At 41.1% G+C, this 22,993-nt stretch overlaps 1 protein-coding gene across 1 annotated transcript in view; it reads right to left on the bottom strand.

Annotated features, from left to right (window-relative positions):
- Nucleotides 1-5,384: 5,384 nt before the first annotated feature.
- The window catches only part of plxnb2b (plexin b2b), a 93,837-nt gene continuing 76,228 nt past the window's right edge, over nt 5,385-22,993 (bottom strand). The window contains exons 17-36 of the mRNA XM_028808802.2: nt 21,704-21,880; nt 21,446-21,548; nt 21,155-21,358; nt 20,889-21,062; nt 20,605-20,744; nt 20,424-20,524; nt 19,897-20,126; nt 19,311-19,489; nt 18,862-18,928; nt 17,275-17,421; nt 16,930-17,086; nt 16,751-16,851; nt 16,576-16,660; nt 8,033-8,178; nt 7,753-7,913; nt 7,516-7,663; nt 7,375-7,439; nt 7,106-7,181; nt 6,721-6,795; nt 5,385-6,645 (exon numbers count right to left, since the gene is read on the bottom strand). Of these exons, the coding sequence (XP_028664635.2) occupies nt 6,541-6,645; nt 6,721-6,795; nt 7,106-7,181; nt 7,375-7,439; nt 7,516-7,663; nt 7,753-7,913; nt 8,033-8,178; nt 16,576-16,660; nt 16,751-16,851; nt 16,930-17,086; nt 17,275-17,421; nt 18,862-18,928; nt 19,311-19,489; nt 19,897-20,126; nt 20,424-20,524; nt 20,605-20,744; nt 20,889-21,062; nt 21,155-21,358; nt 21,446-21,548; nt 21,704-21,880 (2,641 nt within the window). The 3' untranslated portion in view covers nt 5,385-6,540. The remainder of the gene's footprint in view (nt 6,646-6,720; nt 6,796-7,105; nt 7,182-7,374; nt 7,440-7,515; nt 7,664-7,752; nt 7,914-8,032; nt 8,179-16,575; nt 16,661-16,750; nt 16,852-16,929; nt 17,087-17,274; nt 17,422-18,861; nt 18,929-19,310; nt 19,490-19,896; nt 20,127-20,423; nt 20,525-20,604; nt 20,745-20,888; nt 21,063-21,154; nt 21,359-21,445; nt 21,549-21,703; nt 21,881-22,993) is intronic.

The following is a 22,993-nucleotide window of genomic DNA, read 5'->3' as shown; positions in this document are numbered from 1 at the left end:
TATCGTGCGAAGTGTTACTGACATAAAACACTCAAACTCTTGTAATTCTGGGGGCAGAGTCATGGAGTATATCCTCACAAAACTGGGTTCAAGGCAAGAAACATCTCAGTCCATCGCAGGGTCTATTTAAACACACGGCAAATCTGGAATAGACAATTAACCTATCTGGCACATCTTTGGTAATACAGTATGGGCGGAAAACTGGGCTGCTGTGTGGCAAATCGCCCCAGACAATTAGCAAAACACCAAAAGTCCACCGAAGCGCCTTCCATTACAATTTTATATTCCAAGGTTTAGGTTTAGCGCATTGCTGCACCCCATGACGAACCAACTCAGGATTGGGACCCGAGTGTAGCCATGCGACGGGCGACACCTCAGCACCACACTAGTTCAAATGGAATGGAACCAGTGTAAGTTTTTATATTCCAAGAATCATATTAATTACATTTCAAAGGCAAAGATATTTCTAATATGTTTGCTGATATACACAACTGACAGACTTCTTCAGTTGACTAGACAAATTATAATTGCAGACACCTTTAACGCACTATAATTTATGATATCCAAAATAAAGTTTTATCTTCAGTTACATTTTGCATAGGCATGTCTATTTCCAATTATGGTCAAAATTTGTTGAAAGATATATGCACAATTAAAATGTGACTAAACAATAGGAAAAAAAATCAACTGAATATATTATTATGTATCTCTGATTCACATTCTGACTAGTTAATGCTGAGAACTCTGTAATTCGTACTTTAACTATTCAAAAGTATATTTTTAATATCTTAAATTCAAATTCTGATTATACAAAATTTTACATTTAGTAGCACACACATGTAATTATCACTACTAAAGTAAAAGGCATTTTATGTTAAAAATGGCTTAAAATATGTAAGTTTACCTTTCAAGATAAATATCTCTAATTGCCGTTTTTACTAGTCAAAATATATTTCAGAACGCTCAAATTCAAAATACAAACAATTAAAATTACAGATTATACATCAAAAACTTCATGTTGACTCGTCTGCATGTAAAAATGAGTAGGCCTATTACTTATATTAAGTAAAACATTAAAAGTTAAAACGGCTTGCTGTAGGCGATGCCAAATTGTCAGCATGCTTTTCCAGAAAATGCATAAATCGTTAATCCAGTCGCTATTCCTTCATTTCATTTTTAAACGGAAGTCATGCGTATTTCTTTTTCGAAACCATTTCATGCACATGAATGCGAGCCCGTTTATTCCATATGTGAATTTATGACTGAGAATTTTATGACCATCTAACTAAGGTGTCCACTGGTGGCGTTTTTTCACATATTTGACACAAAGCGGATTTTGGTTTAAACGTCCAAAACAATGAAGTATCTCAATTTTTTAGTGTGTTAACGTAAGTAGTACTGAATTCAGGTTTCATTTGCTCGTCCATATTCAATCCGAGTTTAAGTAGGTCGGATTTTCACCCAGGATATGGCTACAGGTATATAACGTCATTTGTGTGCAGCATGAAACACTTTAAAATAAGAGATGGGCTTGCGCAGAGCCTATTATACAGATATTAAAAAATTATTTGTCTCATTCGAAAGGTTTCTGGCCATGGGATGTATCAAAATAGTTCTAATAATACCATCCCGCCACTCTTGACTCCCGTTATGCACCCGTATTACTCTCTGAATGGAGGTGCAGGAAATCAGGAAAGAAAATATTAAAGTATATACAATGACAACGCCCTTCTGCGGTAAACCAATAAAAAAATATGAGTTCTGTTTAGGCTATAAAACGTATAAATCTGAAGAGCAAAAAGCAAAACAAAAAAAAGGCACAACGCTTGCAACGCCCAAGTCTAGACAATAAGCACAGCACATGCTCGGATCGTTTTTTTCCTGGATTCCAATTCGGGCATCAAGACGTTGGTACTGTAAATACAGCCTGTGAGAACTGTCTTGGTCATTTATCTAACGTGAATACATTTTGGATTTATCCGAGTTTATCACATTTTTTTTGACACCGATGTCAGAAAAAGCGTGTATGAATTGGTCCTGATGTTGACTTGTATGGTCTTGCAGGAACACTGGGGACAGAACACAAACAAATTTTGGACAGGTTATCAACGTCATGTTTCTGGACTGGATGAAAGAATATCCAAGATACATTATTCTACATCACCAGTCTGCATCAGACAGACTCAGAGTGCAGTGTCTCCTTTGTTTTTTATTTTTTAGCAAATGTTACTTTTTCAAATCAAGAAAAAGGAGCGCATCTCTGTGCACAACATGTGGATGTGTTTCACAGTGCCAGTTGTAGAGTTTACATCAGATTCCCTTGGTGACTTCTGACACCTTTAAATTTTTATTTGTATCCTCTGTGATGCTATTTGCATATGGTGTAAAGATGGCAGTTTTGTGCAGGTGTTGCTCATCAGTGGCAAGGCAATGGCTCAACTCACCGATCACTGAGATAATGGAACGGTTTCTGTACAGGTTTAAATTCCACGATCATGAGAATAAATATGCAATTCTCTTCTTTATTATAGCAGAAATATACAGTACCTTGGAATGCATCCATCCATCCATTTTCTAAACCCACTTTATCCTGAACAGTATCTTGGGGTTGCTGGAGCCTATGTCAGCAAACACGGGGAACATTGCAGGAACAATCCCTGAACAGGATGCCAGTCCATCATAGGATGAACTCCCAGACACACACTAGGGCCAATTTGGCATCACCATTCCACCTACCTTGCATGCCTTTAGACTGTGGGTGTAAACTGAAGTATCAGGAAGAAACCCATTTGGACATGTGGAGAACATGCAAACTACATGCATGGAGGGCCTGGGATGTGAACCCTGGTCTCCTTATTATGAGGCAGCAGCATAACCACTGCACCGCTGTGCTGCCCTACCTTGGGATCAAGTTTTCTAATTGCACGTGATTGCTCTATGTATTTGTGTATACTACTATGTGTCATACCTGCTGACTTAGCTAGATCCTGATCTCATGAGCACAGCATTGTGGAGGCCTCAGGTACCCCTTTTGTCTTTCTAATTTCTCAATAAACACGGCTTCCTCCAAGTTTTTCCCCTTACCAGTTGGTCATTCCGGTCAGCCATTAATTTCCTTAACCCACTATTCCAATGAAGAATTGCAGGGAAGGTTCATTTATTTCTTGTGGCTTTCAAAATAAAGAAGTTCAGGCCAGGTAGACATGGCAGCTGGAAATGGTATTTTATTCATCTTAGATTAGAAATTATTACTCCTCTCCTGCATTGAAACACTGAAGTGTAAAATGAATGATTTTTCACTTTATCCATTGTGTTTTGCTTTGACGCAACTTTTTATTGGTTTAGGGTAACAAAAAGGGTGTCTTGCTCAAAGACAAATTTAAGATTTGGTAATTATATGCAGAGTGACCTCGGCGAAATCATGAAAAGTTGCACCAGTTAATATCAGAAGTATGACAGAGGCATTGCTTCATGTGTAAAATGAAAGTGATAGTGTTTCAATAAATGAAAACAATGTAGGGGAATCAGAAAAAACAAGCAGAAGGTTTCAGATTATATTCAACTTGTGCTTCTTGCAGGCTTTGTGGGTCGCGTTGTTATCTGTTATGTCTAAATATTTCGTATTTTATCTTTGGACCTATATGTACTTATTTCTCACAATCTTATAAGCATGTAGAAGGTAGTTTGAGAAGAATCAGAAGTGCAGACAGAGGGGGGCACTTGGAGACAAGTACCAAGTCTTCCCACACTCAAAAAAAAAAAAAAAAAGCCAAAGACTGCTTTTGAATATAATCCACTGTTCATTTGTAATATGCTTTGTAATGTTTATAGGCAAGCGTGATTGTGAAAATGTGTGCCACAAAACATTTGGCCCCGATTTAGTTAATAGTTTATCACATTGTGAACTGGCATTTACAAATTGGCCCCTTTGTTATTGTGAGTGGTCTCTTTAATTGATTGCTCTGACCTAGGTGGTTTCCTGCCTTGGATCTAGTGTTGCTGGGACAGGCTGTACCCCTACAACCCTGAATTGGATTAAGCAGTTCAGAGAATGTGAAGTAATCTCTCAGCCATTATGGAAGATGAGTCTCCATAGTTTTAGGAAGCAACAATAAGTTGTGAGTAAAGCAACACAAAAACTCCAGATTCAAGCCCAATTTTGACTGACTTCAGTACCCCGAACAAGCACCTACAGCCTACCTCTGGAATTTTTGAAGTGCTTTGATAGAGTGAAAAATTGCATCTAAAACCTGAAAGGAATATTAAACTGATTTCAAACTGAGGTCTCACATTTTCTAAAAAGGCTATTTATCTGCAACACTCCTTAAGGGAGTCAGTTGACTATGCTGTCCACTTTATTTTACAGACTTGGCACATTGTTACATGCTTGGAAAACATTTTACTTGCTCCACATTAATGTATGCTGCTTGGTTAGATACAAAGTTTTCTAAACTTGCGTCCATAAAAGAGGATCACTGGGGCAGGAGCAGATTATGAAGTTGGTTTCTGCCTTGCAAAAGTAATTCAAATATTTACAGTTTAGAGTCACCGGTTAACCTAACTTGTGTGTCTTTGGAATATGGAGGGAAAGTGGAGATCCAAGTTAAAGCCTACACACAATGGAAAGCATCCCGGCTCCTAACTTAAGTTTTGATGGTGAGGTCTGAACACAGGATTCTGGGAAATGTAATACAACAGGTCAACCTATGCAGCACCCTGCACCGCATATGAAGATTATTTACTTTGTATCTGGGTTTTTCTGGGGCTTGCAGTGGTTAGCTCTACAGTCCTGCATCTCTAAGGAACATGGGTTCAAATCCTACCTCAATCGCTATCAGTGAGTTGTTTGCCCGTGTGTTCATGTTCATTTGTTTGGGAAAATGTGGTTTCCATCTGCATGTCAAAGATGTGTGTTAGGTTACAATCCAAATCTAAACCAGCATGTTGTTAAGGGTTGATTTCTGATGCTGCTTGGGATAACTTCAAATTCTGTGACCATACAATGGTAAAAGAGGGTTCAAAAACTAGAGGAGGTGGTTTACTTGGTTAAAGGGTCATACGTTACTGCTCACTGTGAATGATTTTATATAAATTTAAATTAATGGGAGTGTTTAACCACTGTAAATGATTTTTTTTTGTAATGATGCTCTGTAAATTAGACTGATAGGATCCACTGCTATTGTAAAATACCTTCCCAATTTAAGGTACTAATAACATATTATGGATATTGGGATTGTATTGCTAAAGTAAAGCAGATCTGATACTTAAGGCATAGATGGGCATGGAAAATAGTACTGCTCTTATGAAAACACAATCGAAACAGATTAATTGTTATTACTGCAAAAGTAAAGAACTCCCCCATAAAAGATGCTATGGAAAATATATTAACTAATTATATTGTTATTTGAGAAATCCCCTAAAAGTGGTTACATAAAGTGAAGATTGTTTTGCTAGCATTAGACAGTTTGCTCATGCAAGTGTCTGCAAGTCGTACACTACTCCTGTAAAATATTTTCTTGACAAAAGGTTCTGTATAAAACAGATTGATGTACTGCCCAGGTAAAGCACTTGTTTACAAAAGACACTCAAAAATAGACAATAAAACAGTCATGGATTGTGCAGCAAGTATAAAGTAATCTCGTCCGTAAATATGAATAAAGATAGGACTATATGTCTACTTTAAAGCACATTCTGATAGGCACTCTATGAAATAACAATTAGACTGTACCGCCACTGTAAATGACACTATAGAGACATAAAAGACAGAAAGTAAGAAACAAACCCTAACTAGAACAATGTTATCCATTTGGAGATAGAGCAAGTTCCTCTTGTTAATTAATCGCCAGTTCACAGAGCAGTATTAATGCCAGCTTTGACTTGGTCAAAGCCACTCTTGGTTTTCTCCGGTGTACACCTTACCCAAGTGTCAATGCTGCCTTTGTTTGCTTTCTCTCCACCCTCCCAACATTATTCTTCTCAATCTATGGCATCGGGCCCAACAGCATTAAATTCCAGGTGTGAGATAGAACAGTAGATGGCAATTTAAGGAGTGAGAAAAAAAAATGAATAAAGAAGTGGCAAGGCGGCTCAACTGTATTTATTGCTGGGGTGGTTCTACATGGCCGGAAGTAAACCAGTAGCAGGGCTGGCTCCAAGAATAAGCCGTCCCACAATAAGGCACAAGTGGATGGGGGCACCCAACCCCGTGTCTCTGCTGCAGCCCCAGTACAACTGCCTCTGTCCTGCCACTCTGTTCAGTGGCTGGAAACCCATGGTCTCTGTGCAGCAGATGGTACCGTATGCAATATTGCTTAGTCCTGCATTGCCAAAGGCACCAGGCTCGCGTGTAGGTGGGCTTCTCAAAGAGTCACACCCTGTTCAATCGCTTGAGCTGCTCAATAAAAACATGCTTTTTCTCTAAATAGGAAGAAGCTAGTCACTTGAGTGGTGCATTATAAAGGGCAGCAGCGTCAGAGTCTCCAGAATACTTTCCTCCTTCCTTGAAGAAGGTGCTGGTGAAGCCCTGCTCCATCCTTAGAGCTAGAGGTCAGTCACTTTGTGCTCCAGTGCAGCTGCAATTTGCTGCAACCTTAGGGTTAATTGCTTGTTCTGTGTGGCTGGATCTTCATCCAAGGCGTTAATGATCTAGCAGAAAAAGGAAAAGTTAGGCAGACGTTTGATAGGTACCATGCAGTATGTGTCTTGTTCCCTCATGCTTACCTCATCGTAGTACTTGCTAGCATATTGGTAGAGCTGGTGCAGAGCAACCTGGGTATTGAGCTTGTCAGTGTGGGCCTGGAAGAGATAAAAGCAAAATGTGAGAAAAGCAGTTCCAATGCCCATCTCGCATTTGGCTCTAAAAGAAAAGCATTTACTGTGGCTTCTCATCACAGTGGAGGGAAGGAACTTTCCTCCATTCACTTATAATTCTCTCCAGTCTTTATGTAGTGCTGAACCTGGTTTAACAGTGTGTTACTGTCTTTATGTAGTACTGAGCCTTTTTTAACAGGTTGTTACTAAGCCCATTATGGCACAGAACCAAATGTCATCAGAACATAATGACCTAGAGGATTGTCCAGGTTTCTCCTATGCATCAAAAACTTACCCTAGATATTTCTGCCAGGTAAGTATTCATGTCCTGGTCACTGACTGACACCATTTGTTTGATACCTTTATAGTAACTACAAGAGAGATGAAAAAATGGTAAATGAGCAAATCAGCCAGGAGATCCATAATAAATCCATAGAACAAAAAAAAATCATATTGTGTCTTTTTTTAGTGTCAGTTCAATGCCATAGTTAGAGCAACCAACCCACCACATTTATTTTATCAAAATCCTTTGAGCTCAGGCAGAATACAAACACAGCCACTTACTCATCAACCATCTTCTTATAGGTTGAGATTTCCTTAGCGTAGAGAAGCTTATTGCTTGGTGAATCCTAGACAGACAAAGTCAAAAATTAAAGGCTGCTAAATAACTAACCTCCCACCTCACACGGTAATAAGCAAACTAACCCTTGACAGCTTGTGATCACTCTTTGTACAGGCATCCATGAAGGTCTGTGCGATGACCGACAGGGAAGCATCCACCACCTCATGGACATGGATGTCAAATATGAAGTGAGGATTTTTCAGGATGTTCACCCAGAACCTTAGTGGCAAACTACAGATAAAACATTCAGTGTTAGACATACCGTAGGTTATCTGGTGGTTGATCTTGGTAATTGCACCTGGGGCGGGTAGCAACTTTACCTGTTGGTTTTCCATATGTGAATAGTCTCTTCATCTACATTTTCATGCTTCTCTCCTTGTTCATCCAGAAAGTCAAAGAAATACTTCACTGCTGGAGGCACCACAGCACTAGAGCAGAGGACGCTACGGAAAAAGTTATCCACAAACTGCTGCAGAGTGCCCTATATTTAAAAAAAAAAAAAAAAAAAAAAGGCACAAGATTGTGGCACATTCTCTGCTAGGTGGAAATGAAGTAAGGAATAATAAATCCAATCAATGAGCATTCAGTAGAGATGGATACCTTCACTGACAGAAGCCGTGTCAGGTAAATTTCAGTGATGGCCTTGGCCTTCTCCTTCATGCTCCCACCCTTTGATTTGACCTCCTCCACTTCATCTGCTGAGCGAACTAGATGCCATACTTTGTTATCCTCAAGCAAAGCATTTCCTGTAATAATGAGACAAAATGTTCAGAGTCAAGGGATAGGGGTCGGAGAAAACAAATACAGTAGTTATAGTGACCTTAGTAGAGTTTACAGTCATCTCTCAACTGTTATATTGTGCTTTTCACAGGGAAGGGACTATTATTCCAAAAATGCCTCTCACTGAAAAGAACAAACTCACTGTTATATTGAGCTTTTCAAAAGAAAAACATGTAGCCATGTTGATTTTCAGTTTGGAGCAGGGCATTCATTCCATCTTCTGCAGCTCAGCTTCAGACTTCTGGGTCAAATCATGGCCTGAGCACATTATGCGTCCAGTTTGTAAGTCTTTTTTGTGTTGTTTTTTTCTATCACATCTCAAACATGTGTGTGTTGGATATTAGGTGACTCTAATTTCGCCCCATATGAGTTAGTAGAATGTCTTACATAGTTGTGTCCTGTGATACACTGGCAATCTTTTCCATCTTGTATGCAATGTTTCCAAAGTAGCCTTTAGCCATGATGACTCTAACTTAAATTAAAGGATAAGTTTGGTATTTTTCAAGTCAGAGTTCTCCATAATCCATCCATCCATCCATCCATCCATTGTCTCCCGCTTATCCGAGGTCGGGTCGCGGGGGCAGCAGCTTGAGCAGAGATGCCCAGACTTCCCTCTCCCCGGCCACTTCTTCTAGCTCTTCCGGGAGAATCCCAAGGCATTCCCAGGCCAGTCGAGAGACATAGTCCCTCCAGCGTGTCCTGGGTCTTCCCTGGGGCCTCCTCCCGGTTGGACGTGCCCGGAACACCTCACCAGGGAGGCATCCAGGAGGCATCCTGATCAGATGCCCGAGCCACCTCATCTAACTCCTCTCGATGCGGAGGAGCAGTGGCTCTACTCTGAGCCCCTCCCGGATGACTGAGCTTCTCACCCTATCTTTAAGGGAAAGCCCAGACACCCTGCGGAGGAAACTCATTTCAGCTGCTTGTATTCGCGATCTCGTTCTTTCGGTCATTACCCATAGCTCATGACCATAGGTGAGGGTAGGAACATAGATCGACTGGTAAATTGAGTGCTTCGCCTTGCAGCTCAGCTCCTTTTTCACCACGACAGACCGATGCAGAGCCCGCATTACTGCGGATGCCGCACCGATCCGTCTGTCGATCTCACGCTCCATTCTTCCCTCACTCGTGAACAAGACCCCGAGATACTTGAACTCCTCCACTTGGGGCAGGATCTCGCTACCAACCCTGAGAGGGCACTCCACCCTTTCATGGTATGAATTAATTTTTCCACATAAAATTTTGTTCTAATGTGAAGCGTATTTTACATTTTAATTTTAAAAATACCTTGTCTGTTCTTGCAGCTTACAAAATGGCTAATGAGGTCCATAGCTGAAATCAAAAAAACCTTACAACTTACCAAATACATCCACTTTAAAGCAGCAAAGGTTTCAATATAAGAAAACATGTCTTCCACATTTATGAGGCATCCTTGTGATAATGAAAGGAAGCAAGAAATAATTATTTTAGCGCAGATTTGTGGTCCTGTTTTTCTTGAGGAAAGAATACATTTCTTGTTCACTCATCTGCTCACAGTCCGTGACATTGGAGAAGTTATGACAGCCACCAACACCCTTCGCTAAGCTGTATTATACTTAATATCCGACTTTGCTTCTGCAATTTTGTTTCTTCAGTGGTAATGTTCTGCCATGGCTTGCAAGAACAGACACATGTGTGCTTAAATGATACGATTTTTTTTTCCTAAACAGCGCTGACTTTTTGCCCATTACATTCTGTGTAGTTGTTATTTTACATAGCCTACAGAACAAGAGGCAGCACAGTGAGAAGAGCACATATGAGTTTCATTGTACACATAACAATAAATCTGGACTGAACCGATTACACTGTACTGTATTTTTAATACAAGCTTTGTATTTTTTAAAATAGCCAAACCACCCTTTTAAAAGGAGCTACGAATAACTAGCCATCTGAATAAGAAGCTGTGAATGAGCAGCTATCAACAGCCTCGTGGAGGAGTCACTCTTATGGATGATATGATGATAAAAGAATTGAGGATGTGTTTAAACAAGTAAACTCACTCAGACCAAACAATCTGTAAATGCATGGGGAGAACATGCAAAACTCCTGCAGGCCATAGCACTGTGAGGCAAGAATAAGAGCTCCGCACTGTCACTGTGCCTACGTTAAAACATAAGTACTGAACTTACTAAACTTCACCTTGATTGAGCATAGGTAAATTAGTGTTGCTAAACTAACTATTGCCTGTATGTGTGCGTTCACCCTGCTACAGACTGACACCCTGTCCAGAGGTCGCTATTGTCTTCCCTGTGATGATCCTGGATTCAAGGATGGATGGATGTCTATACCGAGGGCTTGAAGTGGGCTTAAAGGAGCATAGAGGCACCTCACGCTCCAACATTACTCCAGTCTCCAAGGGGGACCCCCAAGACTCTTCAATATCATAAACAGTGCATCTGGAAAGTATTCACAGTGCATCACTTTTTCCACATTTTGTTATGTTACAGCCTTATTCCAAAATGGATTAAATTCATTTTTTGCCTCAGAATTCTATACACAACACCCCATAATGACAACATGAAAGAAGTTTACTTGAGATTTTTGCAAATTTATTAAAAATAAAAAAACTGAGAAAGCACATGTACATAAGTATTCACAGCCTTTGCCATGAAGCTCAAAATTGAGCTCAGATGCATCCTGTTTCCTCTGATCATCCTTGAGATGTTTCTGCAGCTTAATTGGAGTCCACCTGTGGTAAATTCAGTTGATTGGACATGATTTGGAAAGGTACACACCTGTCTATATAAGGTCCCACAGTTGACAGTTCATGTCAGAGCACAAACCAAGCATGAAGTCAAAGGAACTGTCTGTAGGTCTCTGAGACAGGATTGTCTCGAGGCACAAATCTGGGGAAGGTTACAGAAAAAATTCTGCTGCTTTGAAGGTCCCAATGAGCACAGTGGCCTCCATCATCCATAAGTGGAAGAAGTTCGAAACCACCAGGACTCTTCCTAGAGCTGGCCGGCCATCTAAACTGAGTGATCAGGGGAGAAGGGCCTTAGTCAGGGAGGTGACCAAGAACCCGATGGTCACTCTGTCAGAGCTCCAGAGGTCCTCTGTGGAGAGAGGAGAACCTTCCAGAAGGACAACCATCTCTGCAGCAATCCACCAATTAGGCCTGTATGGTAGAGTGGCCAGACGGAAGCCACTCCTTAGTAAAAGGCACATGGAAGCCGGCTGGAGTTTGCCAAAAGGCACTTGAAGGACTCTCAGACCATGAGAAAGAAAATTCTCTGGTCTGATGAGACAAAGATTGAACTCTTTGGTGTGAATGCCAGGCGTCACGTTTGGAGGAAACCAGGCACCGCTCATCACCAGGCCAATACCATCCCTACAGTGAAGCATGGTGGTGGCAGCATCATACTGTGGGGATGTTTTTCAGCGGCAGGAACTGGGAGACTAGTCAGGATAAAGGGAAAGATGACTGCAGCAATGTACAGAGACATCCTGGATGAAAACCTGCTCCAGAGCGCTCTTGATCTCAGACTGGGGCAACGGTTCATCTTTCAGCAGGACAACGACTCTAAGCACACAGCCAAGATATCAAAGGAGTGGCTTCAGGACAACTCTGTGAATGTCCTTGAGTGGCCCAGCCAGAGCCCAGACTTGAATCCAATTGAACATCTCTGGAGAGATCTTAAAATGGCTGTGCACCGACGCTTCCCATCCAACCTGATGGTGCTTGAGAGGTGCTGCAAAGAGGAATGGGCGAAACTGGTGCTGGATAGGTGTGCCAAGCTTGTGGCATCATATTCAACAAGACTTGAGGCTGTAATTGCTGCCAAAGGTGCATCGACAAAGTATTGATCAAAGGCTGTGAATACTTATGTACATGTGATTTCTCAATTTTTTTACTTTTAATAAATTTGCAAAAATCTCAAGTAAACTTCTTTCATGTTGTCATTATGGGGTGTTGTGTGTAGAATTCTGAGGAAAAAAATGAATTGAATCCATTTTGGAATAAGACTAACATAACAAAATGTGGAAAAACTGATGCACTGTGAATACTTTCCGGATGCACTGTACTTATATCAATGTGTGGAATTAAATGTAAATGTAATATTAATACCGTATTGCAAAGATAATCAAGACAGCAACAACACAGTGTATGCCACTATTAATTTGGTTCCATTTTAAGCACTGCCTAGAACTTTGATTCAATTTTTAATTGTACAAGGGGGGCTCTGCCCCCTGCTCGCTTCGCTCGCCTACCCCCAGTGTTGGGTATCCTGAAATACATTAGTTGAGCTCGTTCGTCTTGGAGCCGTGCCCGTTTTGCTTGCGGCATTTCAGATGCGCGTTGTAGGCGCCTGCGTTCATTGATTTTATCCAGCCGGGCTCGTGTTTGTATATCCGTCAGTCGAGCTCGTTCATTTTGAACCCGTGCTTGCTTTGCTTCCGCAGTTGCAGACGTGCATTGTAGGCGCCTGCGTTCATTGATCTTATCTAGGTGGGCTCGTTGAGCTGTATTGTGTTTGAATTTGGTGTAAAGCATTCAGCGGTTTGTACAATCCCAAGCAGAACATTATTCCTAGCTTCACTCCGCAGTAGTGCCACTCACAATATGGCGGCGACGCCTGCACCTTCCATAGTAGTGCCACTCACAATATGGCGATGATGCCTGCGCCCTCCGTACGATCATTGTGGACCTGTGGGGCTGCCGCAGCCTCTTCCGTTTGAATCTGGGCTGCAGCACAGAATCCTCTTTTTTGTATGGCTGTGTCGTTAGTCGTTAGCTATGGGCGCGTTGTTGCTACATTTCTCATTCATGTCAGTTGGGCTCTTTCGTTTTTGGGCCGTGACTCCTTCGTTCGCGGCGGATACGACTTCGCGTGCGGTTTATGAGATGCGCGCTGTACGCGCCTCCGCAGTATGTCTCATGGTCCCATCGCCGTGTACCTGCATCCACGCCATCCGGTTTACCATTCTCGGTTAGTAATATGGATGCTATGGGCTAGCTTAATATTGTTTCTCACTGTAGCACACATTATCAATCCAGCAACACCATAAATATGCGAAACAATGAAAATGGATGGATGGATAGATGAAATATGCTTCAATTTTAGGGAAAGATTATAAGCGATTGTAATGCGTGACTGTTTCAGCTATTATTTTCAAATTATTTACAAAACAGAGACTGCACTTTATGTTTGGCCTAAATAATGTCAATAACGGTCAGGGCTGTGAAGTCGGAGTCAAATGCAATTAATGGGTTACTGGAGTCTAAGTTGGGACAAATGTACTGACACAGACTAATTCTAAATTGTAATAAAATTTGTTAAAAATTCCAATTTCACATATACTAATTTGATTAAAATATTTTTATTCTAGCTTTCTGATAAAAATAGACTCTTTTTAAATTTTGTATTTTTTCTTTAATGTTAAGTTTGCAACTTCTTTAATAAATAACATACAAAAAGCCACAAAGGCATTACAACAGCCTTTAAACCCAACTTAACAAGTTATGGTGCTAAAAAGATGCCTGATGATTTATATTGCTGCGGTGGGTTGGCACCCTGCCCGGGATTGGTTCCTGCCTTGTGCCCTGCGTTGGCTGGGATTGGCTTCCGCAGACCCCCGTGACCCTGTGTTCGGATTCAGCGGGTTGGAAAATGGATGGATTTTTTTTCCTTCTTGAATCAACATGGATATGCTGTTTTCCAATATGTATGTTATCTCAAGATGCAGATCAATATTCAATAATATTTTTGGCTTAAAAAGTGGACATATTTGTTAAGTTTTAAGGCTTTTTCTATCTATGAACCCATGTCCCCCATTAGCCCTATTGTAAGCTGCCAGAACAGACCAGGGGCCTCATGTATAACGGCGTGCGTAGAATTCGCACTATAACATGACGTAAGCACAAAAGCTGAAATGTGCTTACATACAGAAAAATCCAGATGCAGGAATCTGTGCGTTTGCCAACTTCCGCTACATAAATCCCGCTCAGCGTGGAAATAAACGCATGTGCACGCACTTGCTGTCCCGCTCCAACTCCTCCCAGAAATACACCTCTTTGAATATGCAAATCAATATAAATAGCCCTTAAGCCCAGCATTCTGTGAAAAGGCAATGGCAAAAGTACGAGGAAAAATAGAAGAATTTCAGCGAATACCAAATTGAGGCAAAGAAAAACGTACTATTTGTTGGTTTAAACAGTTATATAAGCAACACAAGGAAGTTGATCGAGTGACATAGCGTGTCGGAGAAACTTGAAAGCTCAAGTTCACAAAGTCGCACAGTGCCCGAAATAAAAAAGTTGTCACATATCAAAGTCAGCGTGAGAAGGCGACTCGTAGCCCACCGTCTGAGTGTGATATGATAGCTTATTAGGGTACGTGGAAAAAAAAGGCACACAGTGGGGAAAAAAGCGCGAAATGTCAACTTTAATCTTGAAATTTCCACTTTAATGAGAAAATAAACTATGTGATTAAAGTAGAACATCATAAACTTAATCTTAAAATCGTTTAATTTACTAGTTTCTCAAATCCCATCGTAACTAAAGTAGCACGTTAAATGCTTTGTTGTGTATTTGATCTTATATGTGCTCTATGTGCCTGAATCACTACGTGCTCTTCCTCCGACAGGACATAGAATCCATTACGTTTGTAATATTACAGCTATCTGAATAATTAAAATACTAAGAAGTATATGTGATATCATTTTCATGATGATATGAGTTAAAGCATGTTATTAAACATGGAAACACGGTGGCGCAGTGATTGTTCATGTCTTACAGCAAGATGCTTGCTGCGCCATACGTGACCTTCAATGAAATGCTTTATTACAGAAGTACTGTCTTTTTCAAACGTACTAACCTCCAATTCCTGTCCTTACTTTTCTTTCTCCAAATACCCAATCGCCACACAATCAGTTCTGTAATAGACGTTAAGCCATCTGTAAGCTTAGAACGCCGATTCTTCAAAACTTTTAAGGAACATCGAAATATCTTCGTAATGTTTAATTATTATATCCATCTATCCTTCCAGTGTCGCGCCAGCCACAGCATGAATACAGCGCGAGGCAAGAACAAACCGTGAATGAAGCTCAAGCTCGCTAGTGGATGTGGATCTAAGAAAGGGTAACCACACAGGAACAGTAGCACTGCTTTGACGCTGGGTGCCACCAGTCTACAAAACCAAGCGGAGAACTTGTGTACGACAGGGAATGAGCTACCATGGAAAAGTGCGTGGCTTTATGCCAAGTGTAGGTTTTATACATCGCGATTTGACGTGGAAATGTTCTTACGCAACATTTCTGTGCGTACGCACCATTTATACATGAGGCCCCAGGTATTTTTAAAATGTATAAAAATGCTTCACCTTATAACAATTTTATGTGGCAAATTAAAATATACCATGCTTGTGAAGAAATTACTTTGAATTGAAAAATATGTAACTTATCCTTTAACTGAGTTCAGTGATGAATGGGCAGTCTTTCAAAGGGCAGAGAAAGTTTAGTTATGTGCTGTCTTTCTTTAAGCAGAAGATGATAAAAATGGAATTGCATATTTTTACATAATTTTTACATTTACATTACATTTTTTCATTAAGAAAGTGTATTTTAATTTTTCACGGGTTGGTAAACATTTTAGGGAACCTTCCAAGGGGAGAAAAAAAAATTAGTTATATAAACTGGCATGATTTCAGGAATGGTCATATTTTGGGAGGGAAACATTGGGTCCACAGAACTCTAAGATGACAACTTGGGTTCTGCACTTAGTAAGGTCTGTGGCCTTGAGCCTACAAGAATATAACCACTGAGTGAGAGTGGTGCTCATAAGATATTACTACGTGCATAAACCATTGCAGCCCATCTAAATTTACTGAATATTACTCAAATACTCTGCAGTGCTACTGAATCACAACCCTGTACTAAAATTAAGCAAGTAAGATGGTGGATGAATGCATTTTGTTCAAAAAGGTTTCTTTATCTGTTATAGCTTAAATGAAGATTAGATCACATTCATGCAGGATTGCAAAAAAAAAAAAATCCAAATGTCATAACTTTTTGTCACAAATGCAGATGTATAGAACATAGATAGTTTAAAGGCATTCACATGGAAGATTTATTTTTTTGTCCAGTGAAAGACTAAAGTTTAAAATCCACAATAATATTAATATATTGAGTTTAACAGGATGCCAGACTGATGCAAATTGGGAGTGAATTGTTTTTTCTGGGTCCAAAGAGTCAGGTTGGGGGCTATAGAAAAACAAAACTGGTCATTCATTAGGGTTTCAGGGTCCTAGTATAGCATTTACAACAGGGAAGAGATACTTGAAACCACAAGGAATAATAACTGTGGTGAACAATGGGTTACATACGTTCATCCATAGGGTCCTGGTGGTGTTCCTCAGGCTGCTGAAGGTGGAGAACTTTGGACAGTACTAAAGTGGCATTATCTCTGACCTGTAATCAGGAAACATTATTAAAGTAATAAATGGTGTCTATCAGCATTATAGCAGCACAATCAATAAAACAGATAAGGGTTAGGCTCACATTATAATGGGCAAGTGTATTCATACGTTTCCAACGGCCATCCTTCTGGGATGTGAGGTCCAAGTCTGACAATATCTGACCAGTGGAGCCAGGCCGCCACTCTGCAAGGAGACAGTAATGTTGTCACTCAAGCTGTAGCACAGTGTAAAGACAAGCATTGGCTTAGTACTAGGACTTACCCAGCAACACGCTATCTGCCTTAGGCCTCTGAGAGTATGGTACATTTCTAAAGGCTTGCTCAATGACCTTTTCTTTAACCTGAGAGATTGTGTCACAGCTCAGAACTTTCACAGGAACCACATCAGGGCCCTCGCCTTGCACCAAAACCTGCAATGTCTACAACAGAAAGTAATGCATCAGATTTTTGCATTTCAGTTCAGTGGTAGAAATACTGGGATAAAAGTATGAGCACAAGGTGGGAATAAGTGGTGGTGATGCAGATAAAACTGAGGGTAGCTTCAATGTATGATGTAAGAAAATAGAAAATAAAGACCAGAGGTTTGCAGGTCAAAAGAGGGCCTCACCAGGACACTGTACTCTACATCATCTCCCAGTAGTCCAGTGTCATTCAAAGTGTATTTAGCTTTCTTCAGTGCTGCATCCACAGGTCCCTTCTCCACCTGGTGCTTAATGGCTTTGAAGAGCTTGTAAAGTGGTTCCCCAGCAGAATCCTACAGGACAACAAAAAGAAAAGGCACTTATGCAGCTTCTACAACTCACCCATTAGTCCCCACCTTCTCAACTATCAGTTACATAAAAGCCATATATTTTTCTTAGGATATATCTAATCACCTGGTTATTTTTTAAAATGTTGCCATCATTACTGACAAGAGTGGCAGCAACAAAGACCACAAAATGTTTTTAATACTAAGCGTAGAGTCTGTTTAACTTCAGTGAAAAAAATACTGTGTGCCAGCTGTGACCGGGGAGATGGAGATCTCATGTGTTTCTTTTAGTAATAAATGCTCAATTCAGGCAAGAGAAGTGTCCACACAATAGACTAAAGTTGGGAGGACACCACCTGACTCTATGCCATAGAGTCCAACTGCTTAACTGGCTGTGGTACAGTGGGTCCACGGCTACAAAAAAAAGGGCCAGGTTTTAAATCTGTATAGCCGTGTCGTTCCTCGTGGGCGTGACTGTCCGGCCGCGGGGAGTTAATGAGGTAGTTGGAGCGAGTCGCACCTGCACGTGTGGGTGCGATTGTTCTCAATTGCTTCATTGGCTTCCTGCGGCATGTGATTAAGGCACTGCGTCCACGGAAGCACGGGGGTATGTGTATATATACGGGTCGACAGTAGGAAAGGTGATGGATAGATGTATTGTGGAAAAGAGGAAGATAATGGAGGTTAAAGGACGGGAAAGAGAAGTCCTAGCAGGAGAATCTGGCCACCTGTAAGGAGGAGACAGCATGAGCTGGGGCCCGCGAAGGAACGTTTGTTTGTAGTACTTTAGGTGCTAGTTCACCCCACTGAATGTTCTGTTGGAGTGGGGTGAGCAAGGCAGGTGTCCTCCCGAGGGATCTGAGGAGCAACTGCATGAGCGTGAAGGATGAAGGGAGGAGAGCCGACCTCGGACAGCCTGGCAGTGATGTCCATATGGAAGTCAAGATGGATGTCGATCGAAAGAAGCTCATGGCTGTTGGGTCTCCGCCAGCTGCAGGAGCAATGGGTGAGCCGGGGAGAATGAGAGACGGAGGTGGGCTGTGATCGTAATAAGAGAGACTGCATTTTAACTTCTGATTTTAACCTCGGATTTTAATGGATTTATTTATTGGCTTTTTATCCCACCTTTTCACTGTTTTTATGGATTTATTTATTTATTGAAACTAGATGCACTGCACTTCTTTTTGTTTGGATACTTTTGATTTTTGTTTAATAAAAGCACTTTGGCACTTTTTGGAAATATCCCCTGGCTTCATTTGAGAATTGTCCTCATTTGTCAGCTCATCTCAGTGACATTACCGACGGTGTCAGGTTCAGGGCTCCCGTAAGGACAATGGGAGCATTGGAGCAAACCTGCATCGTCACACTGGTCTAAATATAAATCTTCCACTCTTTCAAAATGTAGCACTAGTCAACCTCAGGCACCCATATGCTGTGCCATCTTACCTTAAGGAACTGATATAAACAGATGGACATCCAGTTGCAAAGCATTCTCTCCACCACCGTCTCTGACCTAAAATGAGAAAAGTAGACCTTCAGAATATTGCACCGCTATGTATTCCTTTCACTTGATCAACTGCTGCTGCTTTTATTAGTTTAATATATTCATAGGACTATACAAGCTGAAAATTATGCTGACTGCCCCTCCAATTTGATCCTGTAATTCCTTTATTTTCTACAGGGTGGTCCAGATCTAACTATGCAACTTTTAATGCAATGCAATGCAATACAACAATTGCAAAGTTAGATCTGGACCACCCTATATTTTACATTTTTCATTACAGAGACTACTGCCTGAATTTGGCACTGTGACTTTTCAGCTGCTGTCCAAGTCACCTGTGTTGAGGTAGATTGGAATGTGTTCAATTGGATTTACAGTCAGTAGGTAGCCTCACCTGCGAAGCATCAGCTTAGGGTTCTTGGCCACATACTGCTCCATGAGCTCCAGCAGTAGGGTTCTCATGATGTCTGTATAGTACTCCAGTTTTCCATGCAATGCCACAGTTAACAAAGATGCAAAGTACACCTTAACTCTTGCATTAAAGTCTCGCTGGCCTTCCAAGGTGTGAATGAACTATAAAGAGACACTAGCATTAGAAGGTAGCCATTAAAGTATAAAGTTCATCAAGATAAATAAGACAAGTCTGAATGTTCAGCTTGATCACGATAGGGCATTAGAATGAACATAAGAATATTCCCATTTGGCAGTTCTTAAAAGGAACTATAACCCTAAAATTAAGTACGTTTTCTGTTTACAGAGAGATTTATGTCATCTTAGGATCTATATGCTTTCAGAATTCACATGTTCTTTTGAATATTTTGCACAATATGGAACCCCTAATCTTAAAATCACAGAAATAATCAACATACTTAACATCTTCCTCACATTTGATATGCCCTGAATTTTCTAATTTCTGAAAAACTGATGACCTGTCCACTCTCAGCATTCTGTCAGTGCACCCATTATAGCAGACCCCTTACACTTATGAGGAATGGTTTGCTGTTGAGAAGGTTGGAGAACTGGTTGAGCGCCTGTTCCACTGTATGGCGGCGAGCCTCAGGAATGTCCAGTTTTCCAGTCACCATCACATCATTCTCTCCATCTTTGGAAGGCAGGAAGAAGACACGATCAGTGTATGTCTTATAGTCCAGGAAAGGAATTCCAGCCTCATTGAGGTCGTTGGTTTGGTCTTCCATTTCAATCATCAGGTCTGCAGAGATTAACATTTACAGAGAGATTAGTGTATGTCAATAGATAGTCCCAACTTTTTGAATCACACTGGGTACCGTTAACTATCTTAACCAATTGCATGTCTGCTTTCTTGGATTCCTGGGTCCTTAATAAAACTCCAGCAACAACCTACCTAAAAAATATCTATCTCTGGTCTTGTTTGCTGCTGGACCACTGACTTACAAAACCATCACACACTTCAGTGGGCTTACCAGACCCTCAATTCTTTTCTCACTGGCATGATTAGATCACTGTCACACCTATGCTGGAGTCTCACCTGTAAACTCCTTTTTACAGCGGTCCCTCACACTTTCCTCCAGACTTTCCAGCTGGTGGCGCACTCTCTCATACTCTCGCTCAGCTTGCCGACTCTTTCTCCTGAAAGGTAGAACTGGGGAGTTAAAAGTTGACATTCATAACAGAGGGCTCAATCAATTGAATCCAGACATGTATTCTACCTGTAGCAGTAAACAGATATGGCAATGATGGCCAGCATGGGGATGATAACCACAGGAAGAATAATGTGCAGTGGCATGTCTCTACCTGGATTCTCATAGTTCACTTTTCCCAAAATCCAGGACCTGAAGCCAAAAACAACCTGCAAGAAAATAACAGTGGTTACATAATGCTGACAGTATTCTGTGTAGGACTTCTATCTCTGCTGTTTTCTCATTGCAATTTCCTTTTGCATTCAATACCCATACATCAACAGACATTTGCCTCCATTAACTGTCGTGCTTACCTCAAAGTCCGGCATATTTTCATGTGTGTCCCTCCTGACACGTTTGGCACGAGGTTGTGTGGCGGGGGGTTCGCACAGGAGTTCTTGGCTCAGAAGTGCTTTGATGGTGCATTGTTCATCACCTACAAATGCAATGGCCTCCTTCTCTGTCATTGCAAGGTTTAAGTTCTTGCCCTTCAGAGAGACAAAACACAAATGGCCTATACATTCTCCAGCTGCCAGAAGCAAAAGACTAGAATTCTAGTACTTGCATAATTCAGACTTACTGCCACAGATATGACAGCTGCTTTCTTGAATATGTGACCTGTGTCAACATTAAAGACAGGGTCATCGTGATATTTGAAGTTTACTCCCATTTCCCGGTCATCAAGGACAATGTATGTGAGCATGTTGTCTTCGACTGTATGTCCCACTTTGGGGGTAAGAAAATACATGGTGGATTCATTCATAATCCCTCCTTTATGCTCAGACTATTGAGAGAAAACAACAGGTGAAATATAATAAAAATCATCTAAAAATATTGATTGGTATAGCTGTAGTAGAAAGACAATTCTCACCACATTTGTGTAATCTGCCTTTGATGATGAACTCTTCACACGCATAATTGCATTCTGGATCACATCAAAACCTGTGCCAGTCACTGTTACATTCCTGCCACCACTTCAAGAGACAGAAACTGGGTGAAAGGGAGACACTCACAGAAAATACCCAAAAGGGTAAAAAAAAAAAGAGCTACAGACAATGGCTAATGGTGTGCTCCAAAAAGGAAGTAGCATACAGCACGCAATGATTTAAAACTAATGAAGATGTCATACCTCCCAAAGCTGCTATCAGGCTCAATTTTTGTGATGGTAGGGTTATCAACATATTCAAAATGTAGCCCCTTCTTCTCTGTGAATTTTCCGTACTTCACTTTAACTTCTTTATCTGCCTCCCTCAGATCCCCAGGAAACCCTCCTGTCTTGCAGATGATCTGTGCGCCAAACTCCACTCTACAGGACAAAAGGTTATGATTCTTAACTCTCCCGCACCTGTAATCTATCTGCACACTGTCTACTGTTCAATATCTGGGTATGTCAAACAGAGAATAAAGATCAACATACATGATTACCCAGAGGCAAGTGGGGCAGACTCCAACTGCCCCAAAAAAGGTCAACTGATTACTATAAATCTATAAACTGAAAAAAATGCATGTGTAAAAACTAGAAAAAAATGAAACATATATAAAATTTACTTGAGAAGATTACATAAAATAAACTAAAAACCTTAAATACAATTTTTTTGGTAAGTCAATAAATCTTCTAATAAGGAAAACAACATTTAATGGCTTTATATAAAAACTTTTCACTTGCTTAGCTTTCACTTTTTGTGGCGTGCTTTCTGAAAGTAGCCAAGACATTCTCTTAATAAACCATCCAACCCCTGCAGAATGGTAATTATTATGCCTAGTATATTTCACTCTGTGAGACAATTTACATGACAAGGGTGGTATAGCGGGTCCACAGCTCAAGTCAAAAAGGCCACTTTTTAAATAAATAGTCGCCGCACTTGCGGCTTAGAGAGGGGGTGTGGTAGTGTGGCGGGAGCGGTTCCCAGGTGATTTATAATGTGGACGGTCCTCGCTTAAGTGCACAGGTGAGGAGTCGTCCGCATCTGTAATTGATGCCGGGAGCTGCTAATTGCCACACCTGATCCACATCCCCGTGATAAATAATAGAAGCACGAGGCGGCTGGGGGAAAGAGAAAAAGGAGAAAGAAAAAATGGACGGAGGTTAAGAAGGAGAGAAGGCAGGAAGTACGGAGGAGAAAGCCGGTGTGTGAGCGAGTGAATGTGCTCTCTGTTGAGAGAGAAAGGCAGCTGGACAAGTGAGCCCTCATACGGTGTTTGGCCAACACCCCAGGAACAGTCGGTAGTGGTCGCTCCCGCTGAGCGTTAGTGAGGAGCGGGAGTGACCAGAAGAAGGATGACTCACTGCTCACTGCTCACTGCGGGAGTCGGGACTTGGAAAATGAACCCCCCCCAGCGTGAGCGCCCTGGTCACTGGGGTGCCCAAGTCACGGTCTGGTGAAGCCTACCAGAGCCAATGATCAGAAAGGCGAACAGA

Source organism: Erpetoichthys calabaricus, chromosome 1, assembly GCF_900747795.2.
Source record: "Erpetoichthys calabaricus chromosome 1, fErpCal1.3, whole genome shotgun sequence".
Taxonomy (NCBI): domain Eukaryota; kingdom Metazoa; phylum Chordata; class Cladistia; order Polypteriformes; family Polypteridae; genus Erpetoichthys; species Erpetoichthys calabaricus.
Note: the sequence above shows the minus strand (reverse complement) of the source record. Positions and strands in the feature narration are given on the sequence as shown.